General features: G+C 33.8%; 5 protein-coding genes across 8 annotated transcripts in view; 2 read left to right on the forward strand and 3 right to left on the reverse strand.

Annotated features, from left to right (window-relative positions):
- The window catches only part of Ca-Ma2d (Ca[2+] channel Muscle-specific alpha2/delta subunit), a 32491-nt gene extending 23638 nt beyond the window's left edge, over positions 1-8853 (forward strand). Inside the window, exons 5-13 of the mRNA XM_036359929.2 lie at positions 4-174; positions 1069-1146; positions 1208-1584; positions 1649-1800; positions 1873-2378; positions 2466-2708; positions 2771-2864; positions 2950-3371; positions 4741-8853. Coding sequence (XP_036215822.1) covers positions 4-174; positions 1069-1146; positions 1208-1584; positions 1649-1800; positions 1873-2378; positions 2466-2708; positions 2771-2864; positions 2950-3371; positions 4741-4848 — 2151 coding nt within the window. The 3' untranslated portion in view covers positions 4849-8853. The remainder of the gene's footprint in view (positions 1-3; positions 175-1068; positions 1147-1207; positions 1585-1648; positions 1801-1872; positions 2379-2465; positions 2709-2770; positions 2865-2949; positions 3372-4740) is intronic.
- A 1348-nt stretch (positions 8854-10201) lies between these two features.
- Positions 10202-16283, reverse strand: MICU1 (Mitochondrial calcium uptake 1). Of its 3 annotated transcripts, none has more exons than XM_036359940.2 (9): positions 16134-16283; positions 15780-16072; positions 15518-15701; positions 14611-14773; positions 14408-14445; positions 12628-12742; positions 12308-12468; positions 10640-11099; positions 10202-10568 (listed from the first exon to the last, which is right to left on the reverse strand). In XM_036359940.2, the coding sequence occupies exons 2-9, from the start codon at positions 16043-16045 to the stop codon at positions 10414-10416; spliced, it is 1542 nt and encodes a 513-aa protein (XP_036215833.2). In that variant the 5' UTR covers positions 16046-16072; positions 16134-16283; the 3' UTR covers positions 10202-10413. The 3 variants fall into 3 exon arrangements, with proteins under 3 accessions (XP_036215833.2, XP_014086370.2, XP_069963295.1); XM_014230895.3 differs by lacking the exon at positions 14611-14773 and adding an exon at positions 15046-15205 and having other exon boundaries at positions 16134-16282; XM_070107194.1 differs by having other exon boundaries at positions 15780-16069; positions 16134-16278.
- A 198-nt stretch (positions 16284-16481) lies between these two features.
- On the reverse strand, positions 16482-19856 carry spel1 (DNA mismatch repair protein spel1). Its single transcript, XM_014232822.3, has 8 exons — positions 19726-19856; positions 19625-19674; positions 19017-19556; positions 18675-18949; positions 17532-18616; positions 17241-17473; positions 17082-17173; positions 16482-17021 (listed from the first exon to the last, which is right to left on the reverse strand). The coding sequence occupies exons 1-8, from the start codon at positions 19769-19771 to the stop codon at positions 16565-16567; spliced, it is 2778 nt and encodes a 925-aa protein (XP_014088297.2). The 5' UTR covers positions 19772-19856; the 3' UTR covers positions 16482-16564.
- Positions 19857-20078: 222 nt separating this feature from the next.
- On the forward strand, positions 20079-22778 carry Pgant35A (polypeptide N-acetylgalactosaminyltransferase 35A). The gene has a single exon (XM_014230991.3). It carries the CDS (start codon positions 20267-20269, stop codon positions 22088-22090), a length of 1824 nt encoding a protein of 607 aa, XP_014086466.1. The 5' UTR covers positions 20079-20266; the 3' UTR covers positions 22091-22778.
- Positions 22779-23285: 507 nt separating this feature from the next.
- Rab14 (RAS oncogene family member Rab14) lies at positions 23286-27483 on the reverse strand. 2 transcript variants are annotated; one of them, XM_014230839.3, is made up of 5 exons: positions 26992-27483; positions 25322-25435; positions 25057-25237; positions 24698-24880; positions 23286-24628 (listed from the first exon to the last, which is right to left on the reverse strand). In XM_014230839.3, the coding sequence occupies exons 2-5, from the start codon at positions 25425-25427 to the stop codon at positions 24451-24453; spliced, it is 648 nt and encodes a 215-aa protein (XP_014086314.1). In that variant the 5' UTR covers positions 25428-25435; positions 26992-27483; the 3' UTR covers positions 23286-24450. The 2 variants fall into 2 exon arrangements, with proteins under 2 accessions (XP_014086314.1, XP_036215838.2); XM_036359945.2 differs by lacking the exon at positions 26992-27483 and adding an exon at positions 25503-25521.
- Between the last annotated feature and the right edge of the window lie 216 nt (positions 27484-27699).

Genomic DNA, 27699 nt, shown 5'->3' on the forward strand with positions numbered 1-27699 from the left:
TAGTATGAGCCGCGCCCTAATGATACTGGCACACGGCTTATGATAGCTGTGGGCGTTCCAGCCTTTGATCGTTCCTACCGCAATGAGAACTCTACGAAGCGAGCACGTCTGCTCGGTGTAGCTGGCACAGATGTGCCGGTGGAGGATATCGATAAACTAACGCTGCCTTATAAGGTAAGTGAAGTATTTCATTGAAACTTCAGAGAAATGGACTTTTTAAATATCGTCAACAGCAGGCCACAATGTTTACTGAATTTTATTATGTCCGTCTGATAAAATCTTGTTAAATATTCTAAATTTCAGTCGGCCACTCAGTAGTGACTAGAGTTTTAGTTTAAATAGGGTATAATACACATCTTATAATTTCTATAATTGATCCCCGTAGTGCGAGAAGAATTTCCAAACATATGTAATTCATTCCCATCCCTGATATTGATATTTTCGTTCCCATCCCTGATATTGTTTTCTTGATCCAGTTTGGGATATACATACATTATTTTCGGATTCAGTTCAGTAACAATATTTAAATGCTAAATTAGATATGTAGATTACATGGTTCTTTTTAAATCATTTTAACTGTGTTTAGTTTGAAAATTATGGCTCAGGTTAGGTTAGGTTAGATAAATAGACTGACAATTTTGAGGCCACGAACTTGGATAGCTACAGACGCCTGTAACGTCAGCTAATATTAATTCCAACCGATTAGGAAGATTCGTAGAAAGTATGGCAAACGAGAAGCTTCAACCTTACTCTGGCGAAAGCTGGACAGTGGAAGAGAAACTGTCTAGATGTGTCTACCTTATCTTCCTCACTGCAAACTTGACAAGTTGCGTCTCCTAAAATATTTAGCCTCACCGCGCGATTGCCAATCGGAAAGTGTCTAGAGAGGACACTTTTCATTGCGGCGATGTGAAGCTTACTAAGGCCTAGTAGCTTAATGGACCGTTTACCTTTCACTCTAAGCCAGAAATGAGCGAACAGAATTTTAGGAAGAGAAGATCTCGTGTTGAAAAATGGCGGACTAAAACTAGTCAAACATTAAGACCTTTCACATTTATTTATTTACAGCTTGGTGTAAACGGCTACTCATATGTGGTTTCCAATAACGGTTACATGCTGCTGCATCCAGATTTACGTCCGATTTCGGTAAGTTAACACTGCTTATCACCTCAAATTTATTTAATAAAATACTTCTTTCTTTCGCTAGAAATCTGGTATGCTTAATCCCAATTACAACAGTATAGATTTCACAGAAGTGGAGCACCTTTATGAAGATTTGGAACCACGCCAACCGGGTGAGTCCATACTACAGCTGCGTAGCGCCATGGTTCAATATCAATCGGGTGAATTCAAGGATATAAGCGTAAAGTTTCACTATGACAATATGCGTCGAGTATCCGAGGAGAAACAAGATTATTTTTTTGCGCCGCTCCCGAACACACCCTTTTCGTTAGGCATTGTTTTGCCAAGTGAATATGGTAAGACCTGGATTAAGGTGGGCGAAGAGGTGATGAAGAACAAGCATATGAAAGTGAATATATCGGACTATTTTGTCGGTGACAACTGGAAAGTGCATCCCGCTTGGTATGTTTGGTGGCAAAAATATAAACTATAAACAATTGTAAAGTTGATTAACACTACTTTTTAGGGTTTATTGCAAATACCACTACCTGGAAGGGCATGAATTCAAAACGCCTGAAGCTGAGTTGCGTCATTTTCTTGCAAAGATGTTTCAAAACGACTGGAAATGGTCCGAACAGTATGAAGAAGACGATTCAGACCGTGATGATACGGATGAAAGTAAGTGATCTAGATTGGAATTGTAGTCTTGAGATCAATGTTTGTAACTTGTGATCCGTTGCGTTGCTGTAGTAAATTGCGGCCGCATAACGCTCGACGAAGATGCCTATTATTGCAACAAGGAGCTTGTGCAACTACTCATCTTCGATGCCAAAGTTACAAACTCCAGTTACGGTGAGTGGAAATTCGCAAACGCTGACGAACGTAGCCTAATAGAAGGCTTTGGCGGTACGTTGCGTTTTGCGGCCACCATGAGCGGCTTGACACGTTGGCAATTCATTTACGGTGAGGTTGAAGTGGACAATGATCGTGAATTTGGCGACTATCATACGACAGCGATCGACGAGACTTGGTATAAGAGCGCTATATTGCAACATCATCAAGAGCGCACCGAAAGCTTCGTTTACATGGTTAAACATGCCAGTGATCCAATGGAGGATAACGAATTGATGGTTACCGCTTCGCATGCGATATTTCCACGCGATGGCGGTAGAGAGGCCCCTGCATGTGTTGTCGGCTTTCAATTTTCACATGCACGTATGATGGACCGATTCTTCAATATCACTTCGATAGATAATGTAAGTAACAGATCGTAAAACTTGTTTCTTTTCTGCATATTAATTTTCAAATTATTCAACGCATTTACTTTTGAAAATGTTTTCCAGTGCAATGGTTGCATAAAGACCTGTACGAGCGACGAGATAGATTGCTACGTCATAGACAATAATGCATACATTGTGATAGCGCAAAATGTCAATCATACTGGAAAATTCTTTGGCGACCATCAAGGTGACGTTATGGCGGCAATGGTGGAGAAGAGCTTCTTCCAAGCTATCAATGTTTACGACTATCAAGCGCTGTGTCGTGAGGAAGTCGACGATTCCAGCGACGCGCAAGCTCTACTGCACGTAAGTCCCAACGGAAAGAAATAAAGAGACTCTATTCTAATTTTCAATTTTCCCAACTACAGCCAATCAGATTGTTGAGCATAGGCTGGCGTTGGTTGATCGCGCAGCTCTTCTGGCAATATGCGCGCATCAAATGGTGGGCGGACGGCGCGCCATGTAAGTAACTAGCAAGCAACAACAGCAATATCACTTACATTATATATTTTATATATGTATATAATTATTATTTACACATTACCAGTCTTGGAATATTCGGACGAGATCGACGACGACTACGAAGCTGCGCCGGATGCCTTTCCACGTCAACCGCAAAAAGACAAAGACATGAGCGACGATGGCAAATTATTATTTGAGAAGAAGAAACCCGATCCGGTTTATAATCCTTGCGATACGCGTTCAACACTTTATGTCTTACAACCGAATTCGCTCGAAGATGTAAGCGACTATATAAAAGTGCCATATTCACGACCGTTTTATTTAAAGAAAATACCGAATACCAATCTTTTGTTGGTGGTGGTAAATGTTTTGATGCCATCGAAAGGTATGCGTTTGAGCACGGAACCTGAACGTTTAGAATATGATATAGAATTTCCATGTCATAAATTAAATATGAGCTTCTACGAGCGACGGCGTCTGGAAGAATGTTTCACCCAGCACCCAGAGGTGAGTTAATTTACTAATGTGTGAACTTAGAGGAAGTTTCATTGTAAGTGGCGGATTTGAAGAGTTCGCAATTAGTTTTAAATCACTCACGTTTTATAAACTTTATTTAGCCTATCGCTTTAGATGTATGACACGTCGTAAATGCACCCGTTTTTTTTTTTGTCCAAGTTAAGTTAGTAATTAAGAAATTATCCTGAGTATTCTTTGTTCATACTTTTCCTTAAGCTTATTTAGTGATTGTTTGCTGTCGTAATAATAACAACAACAACCAGCCGCATTCTCTTTATAGACTAATACCATACCATAATTTGATCTTTGGTCTCCATTAGTCTACGTTAAACGGGATTGAAGAGAACCAAAATGTAATAAAATGCAGCTCTTTTATGATCCTAAAATTTATGAGTAATCTGGATTGATAGCACATGTATGTCACATGTATGTCATACAAACTGACCGACCGAAATCAAGTTCTTGTATGAAAAACTTTTTTATTTGACAAAATATGTTCATGAAATATGGCATAGATTATTGTCTTAAGCAACGATAAAAACTCCGAATGAATTGTTTAGATCGAACTTCAATAGTATATAACTGACATTGATATATAGATAGAATGAAATTTGAGGAATGCACTGCGACCTGTGATCGATTATGCCCTCTGCTGTTAGCACAACACTTCGTTTAACCCAATCAAATCAAAGAGACTTAGACCCAAGGGCTTTGGGTTAATGGTAACAACATATTTTCTCACCGGATTTATTTTCCCGATAGCCGAGTGAGTGGGCCCACAGCTCGTTTCTTTAGGAGATCGGCTAGCGCATTTCCATTGATACCTCTATGCCCAGAGATCCATGCTTATAAGATGTTATTTACCGTGGCAACCCTGTTAAGCAATCTTATGCAATCTAGTACAATTTCAACGGATGTGATTGCCTGAAGTGCCGCTAGACTATCATTGAGAATGATAATTCCTTTCCCGCTGTTCTCTAAAATAATCTCGATACATCGGCTAAGGACATAGACCTCAGCTTGAAAATGCTTGGCAGTTTGGCACGTGGACCCACTATACCAGCTCCAATTCCATGTGCCATTTCCGAGCCGTCTGTATACCCTTGCATTGTGCTTCTGCGAAGGTACTCTTCGAGGATGAAGTTCTGCCATTCACTTTTACTGCTCGGTGAGACTTTGAATAGCTGTTATACAAACTACCCGATCAAAATCAAGATAAAGATCTTATACCCTTTTATGTTATAAGCAATGCATCTGTGTAGGGTATTATATTATAGCTTCGGTGCAGCCGTAGTTAACGTTTTTTTTTTGTTTGTATTATTCATTATTTATATATATTTTTCTTTCAATATCTTTCCAGGAGGAAAAATATACATATTGCGGCGATGCGACAGCGCTGCAATTGGACATTGTAAATTTATTGATAACGGTATTTATATTTTTATTAACGCGCTATTTACGCACTTAAATGTTTGTAAACATTTATTTATTTTTTTACACTATCGAACGAAAGTATGTAACTAAATACAAATTTTTTATGTAAAAAAAACCAACAACAATGTCAACAGTAAAAATATAAGATAAAATTTGCATTGTCACAGATAATTTAGCACAATCCTCTTTACTGCATTGACTATAAATGCTCCTAGCGTTCTCTCTTATGTGAAATACCATGTAGACTTAAACGGAAACGCCAAAGAAAACAAAGACATTACTAAAGAAAATAATGGTTAGAAAATTACAAACAAAATGACTAGCAAAACTAGCGGAACTGTTTAATTTTTTTTTTACTGTATACACTTGTCTTGTACTTATGTATTGTATGTATGTATGACTGTAGGACTAAATACTTGAAACCGAAGTTAACTTTTCATCTTCTGCTTTCCGACGATAATCAAGTTTTTAACTGACGAAAAAACAACAACAAAAGAAAATTAAAAAAATTTAAAGATAAACAACAAACACAATTTTAGGATATCTTTTGGAACAACAAAACACACAATTGTGCAGAGAAACTCACACTTTCACATACTCACACACACACACACACGCACACGTGAAATGTATACATGTAACATAATGCAAATCACATATGGAATTGTTGCATGTTACGTGCATTGCAACAGCAACAACAAGAACAAAACACACATTTTGTTTGAGACAATGAGAAAAACGTATTTGCCAAAACCAAAAATTATTATAAATTATAGCAAAAAAATAAAAATAAAAACTATAAACTAATGAAATTATATAAACAAATCTACTTGGTTAAATTTTGATAGAATTTTATAACCGTTATGTACGTACCCCCTAGTCGAATTCGTTGATTAATGAGGCTTAGCCTTCAAGTTAACAGCTAAAATCAAAACAAAAACAAAAATGTTAAATTAATTAGTTAAATGGTGGTAAATGAATGGAGGCGACTAAGGATAGTTTAGAGAGCTATAATATTTATTACTTTGTTACTGTATATTTATAGCGTAAATACTTGCCTACATATGTATTTGTATACATATATGTATGTATGCATATGCGACTATATTTGTATAACTTTATATTATGTTAATGTACACTACCTTATGTACTACTTATATATGGTATTTGTATGTATATTTGAAATGTAAACAATAACAAAAGCAAATGTTTTTTAATTTATATATATATGTATATATGTATGAGTATGTAAAACGAAACATGTGTCTAGTACCACCAAACAACCAAACCGAGACCTGCCTATTTTGCATCCATTATAATTTTAAACATAAAAGAGCATTGAGACACACATTAGCTCGCATTTGTTAGCAGGAAAAACGGTGAGAATTGCAAATTTGTGGTTATGTGATGACTAGAAATTACGATATACTTGCTAAGAAAGCCATAAGTAAATATTAGGCGGAAAATACTTGTAATTTGTTAAGCCTTCTGCGCACCCACCCACAGATATTACTCAGCGACAGGGTTACGAATTTTTTAATTAGAAAAATTTGAATTAAAAATTGGATTTTCAAGTTTTTAGTTTTTATTACATATTGTTTGCGATTAAAAATTGAAAATTTAATCGCAAATTAAAAATTGAAAATTTTAATATCACAGTATCGTAATTTAAAATTGATAAACTATAAATCGTTTGAATGTATAAATTTGCCGACCAATGTTCTATGGTATTGAAGATTGTTTTAGAGTATGAATGCGAGCTCTAGTTCAAAATGTTAGAACACAAAGCACGCAAAATCGAATAGATGGGAATTTAAAAACATTTTTTTTTTTTCTAACTTACTTAGATTAAAAATTTTTTTTCAATCCGGTATTTGAGAATAAATTTTTTATATTTCAATCCGGTAATTGAAATTAGAAATAAAAAAATTATTTTTAATTAAGCTTTTCACGGCTAAAAATTAAAAAACAAATTTAATTTAAATGTTAGTTCAATTATTTGTCCAGTGCAATATTTGCAACCCTGCTCAGCAAACAAATTTCAAGTCTACGAATTTAACAAACTGCAATTCTGTCGCTATTTGTGGACTTCCAGCGAATGATCTCAACAGCAATTGACTAAAAAATAAAACTAAAATTTAAAGAATTTCACTAGGAGGGGTCTAGGGTTTCAATAAAAGATCAACAGCCAACACTCAATTCAACTTTTCAGCTTCGACAATCGAGCAATTATGCGACATCTCTATGACCAGATTAAGTTTGAGTATTTGAAGATAGTTTGTGGATCTCCAAAATTCTTGTTCACACTTTTAGTTTATGGTAGCAGTTTCTATGTATATAAAATAGAAAAGAGTTGGGCTTTCCTTAGAAAACACTCAAAACTTTTCTTTAGAGGAAAGAAAGAGGACTTTCTTATTTGCACAGCAACATGACAGCAAGAAATTATACAACGACGAACAATACTTCCGTAACTGCTCTACTTCCGAAAAAGCAGAAGAACCCTTTCAGCAATAGCTTCCACGAAAGAACGAACTGATTTGTTAGTCTTATTCTTTCTTCCGAATTGCTCCACTTCAGGAGGAGTATGAGGGATCTTCTAAGAATAAATGATCTGATTCGTGAGTCTTGTTGCTGATAAGGACGAAAATAGCCGAAGATCTGTCCCAAGTTTGTAAGAGCTTACTCTTCTATGATATTACAATTGTTGTCGTCACAATTCTGGCAGTTTAAAGAGATACAGCCCTAACATTGGACTCCTAACAGTTCTAAAATTTATCTCTTGCTCTGAAAGTCGCTGTTAGATTTCTCGAATAACAATATACGTCTAAAACTCAAGGAAACTAATTTTGTACACTAATTTCTGGAAGACTTCAGCAAATTTGAAAGACGTATTACAAATTTGGGCATTAGGTAGGACAAAGACCACTTCGTGAATACGATACCATTTCTGAATAATAATGCTAATAATGCTTTTCGAATACTTAGACGCCCATAGCCGATATCTAGTGATTTGAAAAGTTAATTCCATCAGCAAGAAGACGCCATACTTGTATTTGAGAATGCTATATAACTAACAAACACAAATAGTCTCACATTGCCAATTGCAATTCTCGACCAAGTGAAGCACAAATTATTTGAAAAGCTAACAACATTATAGCTATTCTTCCGTTTACATTATTTACATATTTAAAGTAAATATCTCAAAATATATAAAAATATATAAACAAAAACAAGGTTTACATTATTGACATTAAGTTGTCAAAAATACGAAAAAGTTTATTTTAATGAATTTTTAAAAGAATTTTTTGTATATTTTATGAAACTAACAAACACTAGTTTCATAAACAGCCACACAAAAATCTACTTATGTAAGATAATTCAAATGCAAACACAAAAGAACAACCTTAACGCAAAGCGTTGAAGGTTTTAATTCTCGCAGCAACATTGTCGTCCTACAAAACTAAATTAAATTAAAAAAATGTAAAAAAATTAACAAAAACAAAAAATATATATATATAACATTAAATGAAATGAGAGAAAATTATGATGAATTAATTCAACAGATTGCCTTTAAATTTAAAAGTAAATTTTTAAAATCGTAAATTATATTTATATGAATTTCTTACGATCATTAAGCGTAGTAAAATGAGAAAGAAATATTTATTTAAAAATGAAAACTAAGTAAATATATAGTTATGTATATGAGAGAGAGATAATTAATAAATAAATTTTTTGAATATTAAAATGAAGATCAAAAAATTATTTGACCAACACTGTTAACTAATTAGTAAAATGCAAGTGGGAATAGTTGGTATAAAAAATATTATGTAAAAAAAAATCAATTTTAATTTAAACCAAACTCATCAATGTACACTAAATATGTAAAATTATATTGAGTTTTATTTAAAATTTATTTTTAATAATTTCTAAGCATAATAAAAGAACACAGAAAACTCCTGTCAACTGCGACAGCATAAACCGATTAAACCGTTTTTAAAAATATAAATAAAGAACAAGAAAAAAGTAAAAAAACAAAAAATATTTTTCAGTTTTGAAAAAGTTATTGCAACTTTTTGAGTGGGAAATTTATATTTTTTTAACTCTAAAAGAGAAGCCTCCCTTTTAGTCGACTGTAATAGGTGGCATTCTATGATACTTAATAAGTTTCCGTTTCTAACCAATACCACGGATTTTCGAAATCCTCTAGAATTGAACTTAAATTCAGTCCCCAATATTGCCTTCCCATCCAGAGAAGAGTGGACAGGAACGCAGGGACGCATATTTTACAGTTTTTCATCGATAAAGGCGAAACACAAGCCAGGCTGCTGAAAATGTGACTAGTTTCATGGTTTTGATAGAGTAATATTCCGACATTTCGGTTCCGTTAATTTTGTTGTCAAAGAAGACCAATTGTGGAAAATATCGGTTAAATTCAAATCGAGTCCAAAAAGCATTGTATCGATTGCCTATGAGCTAAACACTGGCTGGAGCCAATTAGTAAGGCTAGAGAAAAAAGAAGATCGGTGTATTGATGCTACACGGGTTAAATCTCATGGACCGAATTTCCATCTGCGAATCGCTACAAAATAAACGCATTTCTGAAAAAGTAGTTACGGGTAATGAAAAAGTCAACCGAAACGGTCATGGTAGAATTGTGGTGTACAGACGCAAATGGTGGTAAAGCCAGGACAGACAGTCAAGAAGGCTTGGATATGTGTTTGACGGGAAGGTCATCATCTACTAGCAGCTGCTCCGCTATGGCCAAAGTTTGTGTACAGACTTGTACGGTCTGAAAAAGCGACCAGTTTTGGCCAATAGGTGAGGAATTGTGTGCCATCAGGATTACCGAGATCACACACATTTGTGGTTCTGATGCAACAATCTTATAGTCCATACCTGGCAACAAGTGGTTACTAACTGTATCTATCAATCGCGAATGATTTTGCTGGAAAATATTTCGCCTTAAGAAAAGCTTCCGAAAATCGACTGTCGCAGTTTTTTGCAAAGAGGGACGAGGGTTTCCATGAGGGTAACATTATGAAATTACCTTTGAAATGGCAATACGTTTTCGAAGCAAACGATGTATGTTTGTCCTAAATGGAATTATTCTAACTTCAATTTATAGACCCTTCACTTTAAATAGAACTCTCGCTACAATTTACATTATTACCTATCAGCTATGCCTATAGGTTCTCCTACGATCTCACCCACTTTTTGAGAATATCTGTTCGAGATCCCTTAAATCGGACAGTATGCTTAATGACCAATGCGTGAGCATTTTGCAAGTAGCGACTTTTATATGACCTCACCCTATTTTTGGAAGTTAGATGGTTAGATTATGATACTGTCTTAACCACTAGCAAAGTGTCAAGATAAACAACAAGAGATTAACGCGATATTATTGCATATTTATTATCGAACAAACAAACTTAATAAAAATTATAGTTCTAGGTTATGTTAAATTTAACTATTTATAGAAACTTGTTTAGTAAATAGGAAGTGCACACAAATGGTAAATATTCATAATTATCTAAAAGTGGGGAGCTTTTAGAAAACGCAGTCGTTGAATAATTCACTAAATCTCAATTATTTTTCTCGTTTAAAGATCCAAAAGCACCGGCTTTGTTTCCTTGGCACATTTCAGCATCGAACGCATCATTTTGATGAAACCGGTGTCCTTTGATTTCTCCAAACCACGCTGCAAACGATTCTTCATTACAGCCACGAACTCGCGATTACTCAACTGATTATCGTCTGCAAATTACGCGCGAAGGATATTGAAAAACTTTGATAAATATTAAAAAAAAAATGGCATTTGTACTCACTGTCTTCGTCGAAAATCGTGAAGATAACATCGATCACATGATCTCTTAGATCAACCATGGCGACAGTTTTAGCCACATGTTTGAGTGTTGCCTGATCAATCGATGCGCCCGCAATGTGGTAGAACGTCAGAGCGGTGTCCACATCGTTAATATTACTTAAAAAATGAAAGAAATCGAGATAATCGTTTTTGGAGATACCCAAATTGTTATCCTTGAATTTACGCTTGACACGCTTCAACTTGCGTGACTTCTTCTTATGTGAATAACCAGCATAGGCCACCAATAACTCGGCAAAATCCACCTCAGTAATCAGACCCTCACTATTCGGATTTTTACGCTCGAATTCCAGCGTTAGGATTTCACGTTGCAATTGCGCTTGGAATTGTATGAACTTTTGTATGGTCAATTTCTGGTCCAAATTCGGACCGAAGAAGTAGTGAGTGAGCGCAGAGTTCACACCCTGTGAAAGGTGAAGTTTCAAAAACTCTACATTCAAGTATAGTATTATTTATGAGACCAACTGATCAACTTAAGCGGCTTAGCCAATTTTATGAGTGAAAATGGGTACCGTTATTAACAAAAGGTGAAAATGTGAGTTGATGGGTGAGTAATGATTAGTGGAAACGAAAAGTGGTGATTAAGGGTGGTGAATTGCAAATTAGGCAAACAAAAGAGTACCGTTATTAACGCAAAGCGATAATGTTAGTACGTGAGTAAGAATACTGCTGATTTTTGCACAAAGCGACAAATAAACATAAATGAAAAAAAAGTGGTGATGAAAGGTGGTGAATTTCAAATAAGGTAATCGAAATAGTTTTATAAGTGCAATGTTAGTCGAAGTATAATTTATTTTAGCTCAAAATTATGCAACTATGTGATGGCTGACTTTCACAGTAAGCGTTAATAAATACTAACAAAAATTAGGGTTATGGTGAAAAAGGTGAATTTCGAATAAATTATGCAAAATAGTTATACAGTTACCCAGTTATCATTAACTCAAAACGAAAATGTGAGTTGGTGAGTGAGAATGTAGTTGATTTTTGCAGAAAGTGACAAATAAACATTAGTGGAAATGAAAAGTGGTGAATTTCAAATTAGGTAAACAAAATAATACAATGTTAGTCGGAGTGTATAATTTTTTAGGCGAAAATTATGCAACTATGTGATGGCTGATTTTCAGAGTAAGCGAATAATAATTATTACTTAAAAGTAAGGTTATGGTGAAAAAGGTGAATTTCGAATTAGTTAAGCAAAATAGTTATAAAGTTACCCAGAGTAGTTTATACCTTCATGGGCTTTGTTTTAGTAGGTAAAATATTAATTATTGATTTTGTGATTAGGCAATTGTTAGTCATGGTAGTTGTGGTTACAGTGGTGGTGGTGGTGGTGTGACAGTTTTGCATTAGTCGTTATTTACAAAAGATATGCAAAAGAGCAAAGATATAGAAAATACATTTTACATTTAGTAGATTATTTAAGCAGTTAAAGAGTTAAATGAAAATTATATACAATACATTTTCACAATTAGAGAAAATACAAATATACAATAATAAAATATAATAAGGAAAAAGAATAAGGAATTTATGGAGGAAAACTAATCTACACGTACATATGTATTTTACAAGCAAAATAGATAAAAAAAAAAATAAATATTAAATACGCGCATACCTTAAACGTATTGCCGGTAGCTGCATGATCACGATGCCTAATGCCGATGGTGGATTGTTGGCGCACCAAATCGGCAACCATTTCAAACTCCTCACTATCCACATCGCCATCACCGTTCAAATCGAACATTTGGAAAGCGATCTCGAAATGACGACGAGAAGCTAAAATTAAAAAAAGTATAATAAAGATAAAAATAAAATATAATAAAGATAAAACAAAATTATATTAAAAATAAAAAAATTATGTATAATAAAATAATTTTTTTTTTAATTTCTAATAAATTAAATTTTTTATCAATATAAATAAAAACAAAAACTCACTTGAAAGCACTGTTAGTAAGAATATGTAGTCCGAAAAGGTAATTAAACCATAGGAGCCCAACTTGTAGAAAATACTGTCCTTTGCCAAATGCAATTTCAAACACTCAGCAACATCCTAAGCAAAATAAAAATTAATTAGCTTACTCATTGTAAATGAAACATAAGCAGAGTTCAAAACACGAAAATCAAACATCTTAAATGGTTAACGGTACTGCATTTTTTTTTTTTTTTTTTTTTTTTTTTTTTTTTGTTTTTTGTTAAACATTCTACAAAAAGGGTTAAATAATAAAGGGCATAGTTTGGCATACAAAGAGTTTCGAAAAAGTTAGTGTTGAAAGCAATTAAATTAGTGCAAGAACATTTATGTCTATAAATCTATAACATTTCTTGTTAAGCACAAGATTTTTGGGTCAGTAAAGTTATTCCAAGCCAAGCTAAATAGACGTGCTTGCCTTGCACGCACATTAATAGTGTGCTACATGCAAAATAAATTAATTTTTAGTTCGTATTATAACGGTGTACATAGAATCTTTATAAACATGTACTAGTGGGGGATACACATAGCATTCGTTTATTCATACAATTACAGCCGATTGGTTATGATTACTGTTATTTCTTTATTAATGACTTTTAGTCAAATAATACCTCGCCTGCAACCTGTAAGTAGAGAGCATGTTGTATAGGTGGTGAGGAGAAAAAAGGTTTTTGTGATATTAGAAACAGGGAGGAAACTTGGGCTAGAGTTTTGAAAAATGATGCTGTAAGTGTCTTAAAAATAGTTTACGTGGTAATTCAGAGTTATTTACCCATTATACTTATATTATTATTTAATTGTTATTTAATTTTTTTTTGTTCACATTATTTTATTTATTGGCGATATTATATTAATTAAGCTTTAGTTTAGTTTTTGCACTATTTTTTGATATGAAAAATATTTTTATTATAATCTTTTGACTTGATTTTTGTATTTTTGTGTAGGTATATTTATATTTGAGTTTTACTGTAGTCCATTTCTTTTTAATACGCAGAACAGGGTACATCAAGGTTTGCCACGATGTTTGTAACACGCCGTAGGAAACGTCACAGACCCGCTAAAGTATATACATACGCATAAATGATCAGCGAGATGAGCTGTATAGATTTAGCCATGTCCCTCTGTCACTTTGTCCGTCTGTATATATGTACATATATGAACTGCTCTTCAGCTTTTGAGTTATCGTTCGGAAATTTTGCACACATAATATTCTGCCCTCAAGAACTGCTAATATGTCCGAATCACTAATATCGGACCACTGTAGTATAAAGCTGCCGTACAAACTGACCGATCAAAATCAAGTCCTTGTATGAAAAACTTTTATATTTTACAAGATATCTTCAAGAAATTTAACATAGATTATTATTTAAGGCAAAGCTACAATTTCCGTAAAAGTTTTTCAGATCGGACGACTATAGCATAAAGCTGTCATACAAACTGTCCGATAAAAATCAAGTTAAAGATTTTTTATACCATTTTATGCATTCTACACCTGTAATGAATGTTATAGCTTTGGTGCAGCCGAAATTAAAGTTTTTTTCTATATATTTTCATTTTAAACTAAACTTAAATTTTTATATTTTTTCTTTGTTACCTAGTTTTAAAAATTAAAATTTATAATTATACTATTTTAATATTATTATTTGTTTAAGTTAAACAGTTTTTTGTTTATTGTTATTGTAATATTATAAATTGTGAGCTATTGAACTCCAAACCCTCAATATCTTAAATACGAAAATTACATACCTTCGGATCATAGCGGCGATATTGATCAAGGCCCAAACCTATAAGCAAGAAGAATTTCAATTAGAAAGACTCATATAAATTTTCAAAAAAAATAATAATTTAATGTTGAATAAAATAACTGAACATATTTTTGTTTATTTATTTTATTTTTAATTTTTTTTATATAAAATTACTTAATTTCTTTTTTCATTAAATCCACATACCATCTGGTTGTTTCATGCCTGGCGTCATACTAGTTAGAAAATCTTGTGGAGTCATAAAAATCTCATAACGATCATCGGATGTCGGAACTTGTATTGTGGCAAAATAACGAAATACCTTATCAGGTGTAGAGAATTGGCGTATACGATTTTCGTATTCGATAATCTGGCCATGAAATGCAGAATATTATTTATGCGGGTGATACATAATAATATGTCAAACATATATTGTTGGAAATTCAAAGGAATAATATTTTGCCATAAGAACAAAGTGAAATTAAGCAGGAAAAGTGAAAATAATTAACAGAATTTAAAAACAAAATATTATGTAAATAATATATACATTTATTTTTAACACTTAAACGGACGTTTTTGTATATTTAACCGTAGACAATTTTTTGTACGTTTGCCCTAATTATATGGTCGAATGAAACATACCCTCAGGCTGCATCATGCCGGGATAAATTGAACGTAGAAAATCATCAGGCGTCATGCAGACTTCGGTACTTGTAGCTGTGGTCAGACGTACTGTGGCGAAATAGCGAAAGATTTTGTCCGGCGTAGAATAGGCGCGTATACGATTTTCATACTCAATAATCTTCAATCAGTTGCACGTTCCATTCAGTTTTTTATGTGAATACAGTGCATATGAACAAAATTTATGCATATATATGGGTTGTGCATATTGTGCATTGCAAAAATGTACATAGTAATTTAAACACAGGTAACATGAAATTAAAAAAGAAAACTGTAAAAAACTAAAAGAAAATATATATATACATAATGTAAAAAAAAAGTAGAACTGTTCAATAGAAATAACACTGCGTCCTAAAATATATATACATACATATAATAAATTGAATATAAAGCCAAAAAAAAACTTTGTTCTACCTTTACACAATAATCATACCTTGCGTTCGCGAAAACCCATTTTTTCTTTGGGATCACGCCTTTCCTTGCAAATACTAGGTTCGCTTTTACCATCCGCTTCTTCCGCATCGGTATCATCGTTATTCTTTACTTTATTTTTCTGCGGAATATCTTTAGGTTTTGGTGCGTCGGCATCAACTTTCGGCATTATAGCGCGCTTGAATCTAAACATAAATTAATATTAAATATATATAAAAAATAATTATTTCTAATTGTCTTAATATATGTATACGTTCACATACTTCTTCCAGTCCAATATACTTAAGAAAAACAAAGTCCCAACGAATACATGAAAATATCTCGTTAACCGCGGTGTGGGTTCCTCTTTGTGTCCAAATTTTTTATAGCCCCGCACTGCCCCCGCGTTATTTGTTATTGTTGGAGCTGGCTGGAGTAACAGCTGGTTAAAGTTTCGCTGAACCCCACTATTAATTATAGATTTTAATAGCATCTGCTGTACTGCATTCTGACGCCTTAAAGTGGCGCCACATTGTCGCAACAAGGACATTTTCTCTAGCTTTTTTGTTGCAAACTTCTGAAAAATTGCAATTTAGTTAGGTTGTCACTATTCAATATTTAAACTCTGCTATACACACATGTCACTTGGCAATTTTTACAGCGTTCTATCAATAATTAAAACAAAATTTCGTATATTGTTCATTTATTTTGTGATAAATTATGTTTTCATTTCGAAAAACCAAGAATGGAATTAATTCTACTTCCCCTTTTAGTAACGCTTCACAATAAATCAAATCAGCTGTATCAATTATAACAGTTAACCGTTTTATAAGTAACCGGTTTTCCTAAATACTGTATTATTTTTAAACTATTATTATAAAAACTACTAAATAATTATTATTATATAAATCTTTTAATAATTCAGACATTAAAAAAGAGTATGTTATTTATGTATATCTAAAATTATTAAAAAGAAGTGCAACATCTTAACAAAGAATGAGCAACATTTTTATTAAAACTCATTAAATTAAGAATACTGTATCAATGTAATTTAAAAATATGTCACTTATTAGTTTCCTTCAACCGATAGCACAGCACGGAAATACTCGCTATCTAGTTGTTTAATATCCCTCGCGAAATTTTCAACCAATGCACTTAACTCCGCCTCATCGATGTCAACGTCATTGCCCGTTGTTGTTAGCCGCTCTACAGCTGCATCAATTTTATCCAACAGTTCCTTATCACTTTGACTTTGCTTTTCGGTATATTCATCTTCGAACTCGCTATAAATACGTTGAGCCGTATGTACAACAGCTTCAGGAAAATTGGCCAAACGTGCCACCTGTATGCCAAAACTTTTCTCCATAACTCCAGGACGAACTTGATATAAAAGCGTAAAATTTTCAGCGTCTGCAACGGCGGCCATATGGCAATTTTTAACGGTCTTCACAGACTCAGCTAGGTGGGTAATCTCATGAAAATGTGTGGCGAAGAGGGTGAAGCATTTAGTTTGTTTTGCTAAATGTCTACAAAGATATAGAGAAAATTCAAATAAAACCAGTAAGATGTAATAATTTCGCACATACTCAGCTATGGACCAAGCTATACCGCAGCCCTCATATGTGGATGTGCCTCGGCCAAGTTCATCTATAATCACCAACGAATTCTCGGTAGCAGTCTGAAAAAATAATATGAATTATAAAATATGTGTCGAACACATAATTGAAAAATTGACTTTCACTTACTCGCACAATGCCCGAAGTCTCAATCATCTCAACCATGAACGTGCTCAAGCCTTTGACAATATTGTCACTAGCACCTACACGTCCCAATATTGAGTCAACCATAGTTATTGTCGCCTCGTTGCATGGCACAAAAGCACCAACGTGCGCCATTAACACAGCGGTGCCCACAGAACGTATATATGTACTTTTGCCGCCCATATTAGGACCCGTGATGATGAACATATTGCAGACATCTAAAAATTCGCGAATATTTAATATAAATATACACATAATATTTTCACTCGCGCTCACCTTTTTCGAATGTCACATGATTGGCTATGAATGTGACATGTTCCTGCAGTTCCAAAGAAGGATGTCGCAAGTCTTTCAACGCCAGCACACCAGCTCCTTCTTTTAACATTTTCGGGCGCACATATGGTGTTGGCGCTCTCAATGCAGCCATTGCAAAGCTGACCAGACAATCCAGTTGTGCCAATTCGCCATTCAGTGAGCTAAGTGGCGCTGCGTAGCCAACAGCCACTTTTATAATCTCTTCCACAACAGATTTTTGCTGCTCTTCATATTTCTCACACAAGTTTCCATACTCTTCACTATACTCGGACAGTTTTTCATTGGTAAAACGCACACCACCCTTAACGACATCCAAAATTTTATAATTCTTATTTTTACGCAACTCAGAATCATCTTTCAAAGTGACACGAAAGTGGTAACCAATTTTCGCAACATTATCCAGACGCACTTGCGGTTTTTCCATATTCAAATCATCTGCGGCTTTTTGTTGCAAGCGTTCCATTTTAGCTAAAATACGTGACATATCATTTTTCATGTCCTGCAGTTGTTCATCAAAGGATGCTTTCACGAGGTAATCTCCTGCCTCGATAGCTTCAAAGTCCACCACTTGCTCAACTAATTGCTTCAAACCGGACAGATCTTCTAAGAGAGATTTCATTGCAACACATAGCACATTCTTCACAGTAGCATTTTCGAGACTTAGTAGCGTGTTTACAATGCGTGGCGTACGCAAAATAACTTGATAAACACGAAAGAGATCCTGCATGGTGGCTTTTTGACGTAGAAGACGCTTGGTTAGCATTAACACATCAGGTATGCGTTTTAAATAGTCATCATGAAGGGAACTTAGTGTGCCTGGTGATTCCAGCAAGCACTGTACAATGTCATGGCGATCGTTGAGAATTTCAATACTACGGAGTGGTTGTTTTATCCACTGAGCCAGTAGACGATGTCCTTGTGGAGTGCGACAATGATCTAGCACACCCAAAATGCTCTGCCAGTGATAGCCTGGGGAGTTGGGATGCGTACCGGGTTTGGGTAAAATATTAAGCGCTGCTACTGCTGCCGAATCCAAGTGTACAAAACTGTAAGATATGGGTAGATAAAGAACAAGGATTGGTAGTGTTTAATTTATTTGCTTACCGTTTAAGATTTAGCTGCATCATTTGGTAATGCCCTAAATTGCTTGCGTCATTAACGAGATTTAAATATTTAATAGCCACACGCAATGCTTCCATAGCCATAGTTAGTTGCATTTCTGGCAACGCTAATGCATCTTCTTGTTGTCCTTTCGCAAAACGTATCAACCGATTCAAGTCTTGCAGCAAGTCGTTTTTCTCAGCTGGTGTAGAAGCAGAGCGCTTTGGTACAGTAACGCCAACATTATTGCGCTCTAACAGTTGTTTGACGGCTACATACTACAAATCGCAAAAAAATTAATTAGAAATGTGGTGCTAATATAAGTAATGCATAATAAAATATTACCTCGCCATCACCTGAAGGCAACAAACATTCTTTTGGCCCCAACAGCACAACCATTGCTTCCAGTTCCGTGAAGAAATCATTGTCAACAAACTCCAATACATGAAACTGACAATCGTTCTGTTCCACAAAAGCAACACCTAAGCGCCGTTGATTACCCTCAACTAAGCGCACTTGCAATGACAACAAATTATTGCTTACAAGTATCTCTTTATTGCCGAACAAAATTTCTTCGAATTGTAGCAAATTTCCAGGCGAACCACGGTATTCAAGACTCCAATTATTGCTGACAGCTGCAGCTCCTGGTGGTCGTACATAAACTTCTACGCGGAAATTGCGCACTAGCAATAACTCTCGCACAGCCATATTAAAGTTGGCCTTTGATAGCGTAACATAACTGAGTTTGTCGGGTTCATCAGGCAAAAGATGATGCACAAAAGCGGTCGATTTATAGACAAGCTTTGCAATGAGTTCGCAGTCGTCTGTGCCGTGCACAGAATAAAAGTCAATGCGGTCGAAAAAGCGTACAGTGGTTGCTGGTTTCTACGAAGTTTAATTTTTAATTAAGTTATTAAATATATACATATATGTATATTTTTTGAAGAACTTACTTCCTCCAATTTTGCATAGTACTTGATAAAGTTACGTTGCCCATTAATATCTGCAAAATAAATATTAAATCATAACATAATTTGTTTCTTAATTTACTTACCAAGGTTTAACTGTGGTTCCTGTCTATTAGCATTTATAACTTCCATTTTTACAATATTTTTGTGATGTTTAAAATTATTATTTTGCAATACTCGCGCCTTCTGCAAATGCTTCTTTTTCTCTAAGCGCAAAATGAAAGTCACAATGAGGCTGTAAAGGAGATTTTCAGTAACGTTTTTAAGTTTTCATTTATATATTATATTAGCTTTGTCATCAAAAAAGGAAATCAAATATGCAATTGTATTTTTTGACCTATTTTCTTATTACCAATAATAATAGATTTATAAAAACTTCTCTTCAATTTGTCTAAACATCGCCCATCTACAATGATATCATTTAGTGTTATTGGGAATTGTATAAATTGCATTTAATTAATAAACAAAAAAGAGTGGTCTATGCACAAGAAAATGTTGAAGGTTCTCAATTTTGCATAAATTAATAACTTCTTCTATTACTCATATTGAGTAAGCAGTGACCTCGAAACAACTCAAGCTGAAACAAGAAATATTCCACGTTTGCCATCGTATCGAAACGGGTTCAAAATGATGTTAAGAAGATGTCACCTCCGGCGGTTTACCTCGAGCACAATATTCTTCACATTGGCTGCGTCTCTAGCGTTTACATACTACATGTACTACCAACACAATTCAATTATTGAAGGAGGATGGAAGATACCTAGTTCAAATGAGACACACACACCAAACCCTCAATTTTTATTTAAAACTCGCGTGGAAGATTGTTGTAAGGGAGAACTGAAGGAAGGCGTAAAGCAAGAAGACACAGATCCCTTAAAAATGTTGGGAGTACTACGCGATAAGAAGGATAAATACATACGTGATATCGGCTTTAAAAATCATGCCTTCAACGCACTGATTTCAAACAATATTGGACCCTATCGCGAGGTACCTGACACACGGCATAAAGTCTGCTCTCGTGAATCCACCAATCCCAATGAAGATTTGCCGACAATTTCAGTTATTATGTGTTTTTATAACGAACACAAAATGACGCTGATACGCTCCATAAACTCCGTCATAAAACGCACGCCCAAACATGTACTAAAAGAAATTATTCTTGTAGATGATTTTAGCGATCTACCCGAATTGGAATTTCACTTATTAAGTGATTTACATGCACAACTTCACTATGACCGACTGCATTATATACGTAATGAGAAACGTGAGGGACTTATAAGATCTCGTGTTGCAGGCGCTCACGCTGCAGAGGGCGATGTTCTCGTCTTCCTAGACTCCCACATTGAAGTGAATCAACAGTGGGCAGAACCACTTGTGCGTGCTGTGAAGCAGGAAAATTCAACTATCGCCGTGCCGGTTATGGATCTTATTAGTCCCGACACCTTTGAATATACCTCCAGTCCGTTAGTGCGTGGTGGCTTCAATTGGGGACTACATTATAAATGGATAACTTTGCCGAAGGGCACTTTAAAGAAGGATGAAGATTTTAAAGGCCCCTTCAAAACCCCTACAATGGCCGGTGGTTTATTTGCAATTAACCGACAATACTTTAAACACATCGGCGCGTATGATGAGGGAATGGATATCTGGGGTGGTGAGAATATCGAAATTTCCTTCCGTGTCTGGCAATGCCATGGCGCCATAAAAATATATCCTTGCTCACGCATAGGGCATATCTTCCGCAAACGACGTCCTTATTCGGCGCCTGATGGCAAGGACACAATGAAACGGAACTCACTGCGTGCTGCCCACGTATGGATGGATGAATTTAAGGAATACTTCCTGAAAGAAACAAATTCTGCGCGTGATATAGATTATGGTGACATATCAGCACGTTTGGAGTTACGGAACCGTTTGAAATGCCACGACTTCTCTTGGTACATGAAAAATGTTTACCCTGAATTGCAGCTACCAGGACAGACAGCTAAGAAAGCAGCATCTGCAGGTGTTTACCAGCCATGGCATTCTAGAAAACGCAATTATATCGCTACTTACATGATACGTTTAAGCGGCACTAACTTATGTGCCTCGGTGGTGGCACCCAAAGTAAAAGGTTTTCTCAAAAAGGGCAGTCCACTCATTTTACAAGCATGCATGCGTACACGCAATCAAATTTGGTTCGAAACGGACAAAGCTGAAATAGTTTTGGATAAATTATTATGTCTCGAATCGTATGGTGATGCTCAGGTGCATATTAATAAATGTCATGAAATGCTGGGAGATCAGCAGTGGCGTCATACGCGCACCGAACACAGTCCCATTTACAATATGGCAGCGGGCACCTGTATGCGCGCCAAAAGTGCAAACATCGGCGCACGCATTGGATTAGATCTATGCTCTAAAGATGACGCCAGTGCATGGGATATCGTAAAAGTGGAGGAGGTGTCGTGAGGAATGCATAAATGGAAAATAAATGAATTGCGACACTGAGAATGATGTGCAGAAACACGAACAAAAACATGTCAGGCGCCATAAGTTGTGCAAACCGGAATTATAGACTGATATTACTGCAGCAATATAGTTATTATACAACCATATTTATAGGATAAAATCTATGTAAACAAAACATAAAGTTATTACATGAGAACAACTTTTTGACAGCTGAAGCAAGCTTAAGAGAAATATGTTTGCCAGTGAAACGACAAAAAAAATTTAATTTTACAAATTTAAAACACTCAAAAAATAATTTAATGCTCCTTAAGAGCTACAAGTACTCTCTAAAATCTTTAATTTTATGTATTAGCAGGAGTCTGCTAACTTTTCTTAATTTGTAGACGAGTGTAAAGACATTTTATTTTATATACTCACTTGTAATCGGTTAAGGCCCGGTATGCAGATATACCGTTATATAAGTCGTTTGAAGTAACGAATATAATTCGCTTCATTATATTACCGCTACATATTTTTAGTATTTTATAAAATAAAATTATTTTTATAAATTTATAAGCACAGAGTGAAAATTTAAAAAGACAATTATAGATTGTATTCCATAAAATATGTAAACAGATTATGTAGGTATCGATACATATAAAACGATTAATAATTAAAGAAGTTATTTTTATGTGATTTAAGAATACCATTTTATTGCGTGTCTTTTTTTACGTTTTGTTTGTATGTATTGTACTAAAAATGGGTTTGCTTCATAAAATCTATATATGTTTAGTATTTCCTTTAACTCCGGTTGGAGCGTAGGGCCTACACATTTGTTTTTATTTTTAACTTTTTCTATTATGTATACATGCATGCGAATGAAAAACGACAAATCTGAAGGACCAATTTGTTGATTTAGGAGACCAAAAGTGTAGTGTAATTAGGGTTAGGTTTCTATAAAATATTTTCCAATAAAACAAAATAGCTAAAAAAAAGCAAAAGTTTAAACATCTTTAAAATGGAACATTGAAAGGTTGAAAAGTGAAAAATATAAACGAGAAATTTTTTTCAAAAATTTTATAAAGGGCGTACAAATATATGAAAACCTTACGGCTTTGCAAGATGGCATCTAATATTTTTGGTCTATATGTGTGTGTATAGACTTTTAAACAAAATTTAATTTTTCAGTTAAACCTGGAAAACTACGCTGAACATGTAACGTTTTAAATATTTATTAAATATTATACGACGCGGAGAGCTAGAGAACTCTCTGGGCGGAACTTTGTTTACTTTAAGGTGGGGTGAAATTTGGGAAAATTCAATTTCATAATTTTGTAGTGGTAGTAATGGGCATAGTGAACTATACTAGAATATATATTATTGCTATTAAAAAATGTTATACGTGTGTAAATTTCGAGAAAAACTTTCTGAATACGTTTTCTTAGACAAATTTGATTAGTAATTTTTTTAATAACTCTTAAATTAGTACAATGCACGCCAACAACCGCGGGTTGTTGTTAAATGAGCATAAATGTTTTTTCTGCAAGTTAATTACATTATAAGTATATACATATTGTATATTTTAATTAACATATTTAACAAATTTGAATTGTCGCAAATGTTTAAAAGAGGTCATTTTGCTTTTTTGTAGCTAATTTTTACGATTGTAAAAACTTCTTTGCAATTTTTGACTGAACTCAATATTTTATAATGTCGAATGTGTATATATCAAATATCATTTAATTTTGCTTAATTGCAGATTTTATTACTTTATTTAACTCACACACTAATATATCTAGTACGATCGTTTTGTTTCAACTAACTTACGCATATTGCGATATTATTTCATTTGCATGTACACACTATTCTAATGATTTTAAAATATAGAAAAACTTCTGTTCCAAAAGTTTCTACACATAACAAAAAAAAAATAAAATAAAGTTAATTGCATATTGGCTAAAACAGCGTTTGGGAATTTCTTAAATATTTTTCTATACGCGCATACAGTTGTAAGTATGTGTGTATGTATATTGAAATACACGAAGTTTTCTATAATGCGCATACACGCTTTAATATTTTTTTCTTTTAAACAATACTAATTTTCACATTGCATTCTCAGCATTGCCAACTGTTTATAATTCGCTACAAATTGTTCGATATTACGTTTACTAATTTATAAACGTCTGTATATATGTATGTATATATATATTTGTAATAATTATCATTTATGTGTATATATAATTTTTTACTTAGATAATAGCAATTGTTTTGTTTTTACACATCATTTTGCTTCGTTATAATTAAACTTAACATTAGAAAGTGGGGAAAATATAATAATACACAAAAAAGAGGAAGTAACGTGAATGAAAAAAAATGCGAATTTAACATGAACATTGATCTTTCGTATTTGGTGCTTCGTTTGTTAGCGATGTTCGTCCCGGTTGTGAAGGTCGATGTTGTACACCCGATTCGGAAGCATTCAAATCGAGACGACCCTCTTGTATGTTTTGATATATTTTACGTGCAGTTTCGAGAAATGCTTCTTCAACATTTTGACCACTAGAAACAAATAACATGTAAAAGCAATTAGTTTGCCGCTAGAAAATTGAAAATAAAACAAAACCTTACCTCATGGCGCTGGCTTCCAAAAACATCAGACCATTCTCATCAGCAAACTCTTTGGCCTCTTCATAGGTTACTTCGCGTGTGCTCTCCAGGTCTGATTTATTGCCAATTAAAAAGATCACAGTATTCGGATTTGTGAGATTGCGTGTGTCTGTTAGCCAACTGCTAAGATGATTGTAAGTGGATCTATTTTGAAAATTAATTGTAAAATATCAGCTCAATATTATGTACACACACTTTTCACTTAAGACATTGTTATTTCTTGCTTTTCGTCGCAATATTTATCTAAACAGTTACATTTTTTATTCGAAATTTAAGCAAAATCAAAAAATGTACTGAACACAGTAAAAGTTGTCGCCTACCTTCTTGTTATATCATAAACCATAAGCGCACCAGCAGCACCACGATAGTATGAACGTGTCACTGCGCGAAAACGCTCCTGTCCCGCAGTGTCCCAAATTTGCAATTTGATTTTTTTATCATCTACCTCAATGATACGTGTGCCGAACTCCACGCCAATTGTGTGAGGACAATTCGCCATGACTACAAGTTATAAGTACATGAATATTATCACTTTTAGGTATGCGATAGATTTTTATATACATATGTACATCTACAGTTACTTACATTTTTTCTCTGTGAACTGATGCAGCAGGCATGATTTACCCACCCCCATATCACCAATGATTATGTACTTAAAGATATAGTTGTAGTTGTAAGGTGCCGACGACATCTTTGGGTCTGCGAAAGGAAAACAAAAAACAACAAATTTTATTAAATTTAAATAAGCAAAATATTTACAACATACAGGTTTCTAGAAAATAATCAATATCATTTGATAATTTCTGCAGCCACGACCACATTATTTTTGATATTTGAAAAACTATTTAGTTCTATAATTTTGAAAGTAAATTTTTGTTATCGTCAGCGTTTTGTGTGTTGTACTTCTACTAAAGTTAGCTTAAAGTTTAAACTTCTCTGACACCATTTACTCCAGGTTGCGTTTGTTTGATTACCAAACAAATGAGTTGGTGGTGAGAGAAACAACAACAACGCTCACTCAAATCATACATATAAAGAAATTTTGACTGCTTTGTGGATTTATTAGCGGCGTTAACGTAGTGTCGGTAACTAAGCCACTGGCGGTTTGTTATCACTTTTTTTGGGAAGTGCTAGGGAAAAATTTAGAATTTAATTAAGTAACATACATACAACAGCATAAATTACACATGGGAAAAAGCGCATACCTATTAACTATGTACATATGTATGCACATATATGAAAAAGTAGTTTCAGTTAGTCACATTAGAAAAATATATGAATAATTGTAGGCGTAAAAGACAACGAAAAAGAAGGCATTAGTAAACCACAAATATCAATATTATAAAAATTTGTCATGTGGCAGTATGTACATACATGCGTACAAATTCCCATACAGCTATCAGGATGGTTATGCAGCAGATATTTGTGTTGTATTGGAATGATGATAAAACAGAGTTTTTATAAATTATAGTATCAATTATGAAGTGAAAAACACCGTGTAAGCTTTAATATTAATATTATGATTTTACGCCAACAACACCAATAAGAGTAATCGAAATAAAGGTGTCACCATATAAAATCTACTCACAATATATAATTGCTAATTTATTTAACAAAATAAGCGCAGCTTAGTAACAAACTTGAATAAGTACCAAAACACGTTCACACATACACACTTATAAAAAAATCGTCTCGTATTCGTATTTAACTATGACGATGTTCATTTATTCCTATGTAAATAAAAATATGTGTCGCTTTGGGTTAAGCACAAATATTGTCATTTTACCTACCAACTAATTTTACACGACGTTCAAAGCAAACATATCTACTTACATATGTTAATTACTTGTATTGCAAAAGCTTTTACTATGTCACACAGCATCGGTAAAATCAATATGCAAAAAAAAATATGTACACAAAGCATACCAGGGATGAGTGAACGTGGAAAATGGTCAAATATATATGTATAGGACCTTACATATGCATTTTGATTGCCATAAAGATAAAATGTAGTACCAAAATATTAACATAAGAAGTCTTTGTTTCATTCTAAGATATAATATGACTTACTTTGTTTATAATATTGTATATACGCCTCAAAGCAAAAAAAACTGAAAACTCAAGGTAACAACTTTATTAGACTTCTGTGAAGTTAAATTTTATACTACTATAATATGAATATCAAATTGCAACTTCTAATATTTTTCTTGGAACATCAATAATAAAGCATATAATACATTTGTCAATTATCTTACCCTTTTTAAGCTGTAGCACCGACTGTTTAAACGATACTCTTCGCGTTAGCGCTGCTGTGGTTAAATCTGCCTATAGACAAGCACCACCTGTGTTGTTGTTTTAATGATTTTACTTCTTTTGGTGATGTTTTTGTCCTTTTGATTATATGTTATTAGGTTTGATAATAATTAATATAACTTAAATCACAAATGCGTAAATTTTATCTTTTAAAAGGGAATTACTGATGACGAATAACTCAATTTGTACTTTTGTATTTGTAAATTTTTGCTAATTGCGTTCCCCGTTCGAAAAATTTTCTTTGGTCTTGAGATTAATTTTTAACACTTTTGACGTATTTACTTTTTATTGCATCAACAAAGTAAACGTATAAACGTTTTTAATTTCAAATGAGTTTATTGTACATTTTTCGCAAATTTTTACATTGATAAAATTAAACCAGCAGACACAAATAATTTGTTCAATTTTCTATAATCGTTTATCTTCTACGTTTTTCCTATCTTTTGTATTGTATTCAATTTGTCATTATTAGGGCTGCCAATGTCTTTGAGATAAAAGATCATAAATCAAAGAGTAATCGGTTTTAATTGGAGAATGTCATAATTTCGCATTTATATATTTACAATTATTTTTCTTGAAATTCTCAGAAATTTATTTCTGACTTTTATTGACTAAAGCTATTTTTTTTATTAACATATTAAGTACAATCA

This window comes from Bactrocera oleae, chromosome 3, assembly GCF_042242935.1.
Source record: "Bactrocera oleae isolate idBacOlea1 chromosome 3, idBacOlea1, whole genome shotgun sequence".
Lineage (NCBI taxonomy): Eukaryota > Metazoa > Arthropoda > Insecta > Diptera > Tephritidae > Bactrocera > Bactrocera oleae.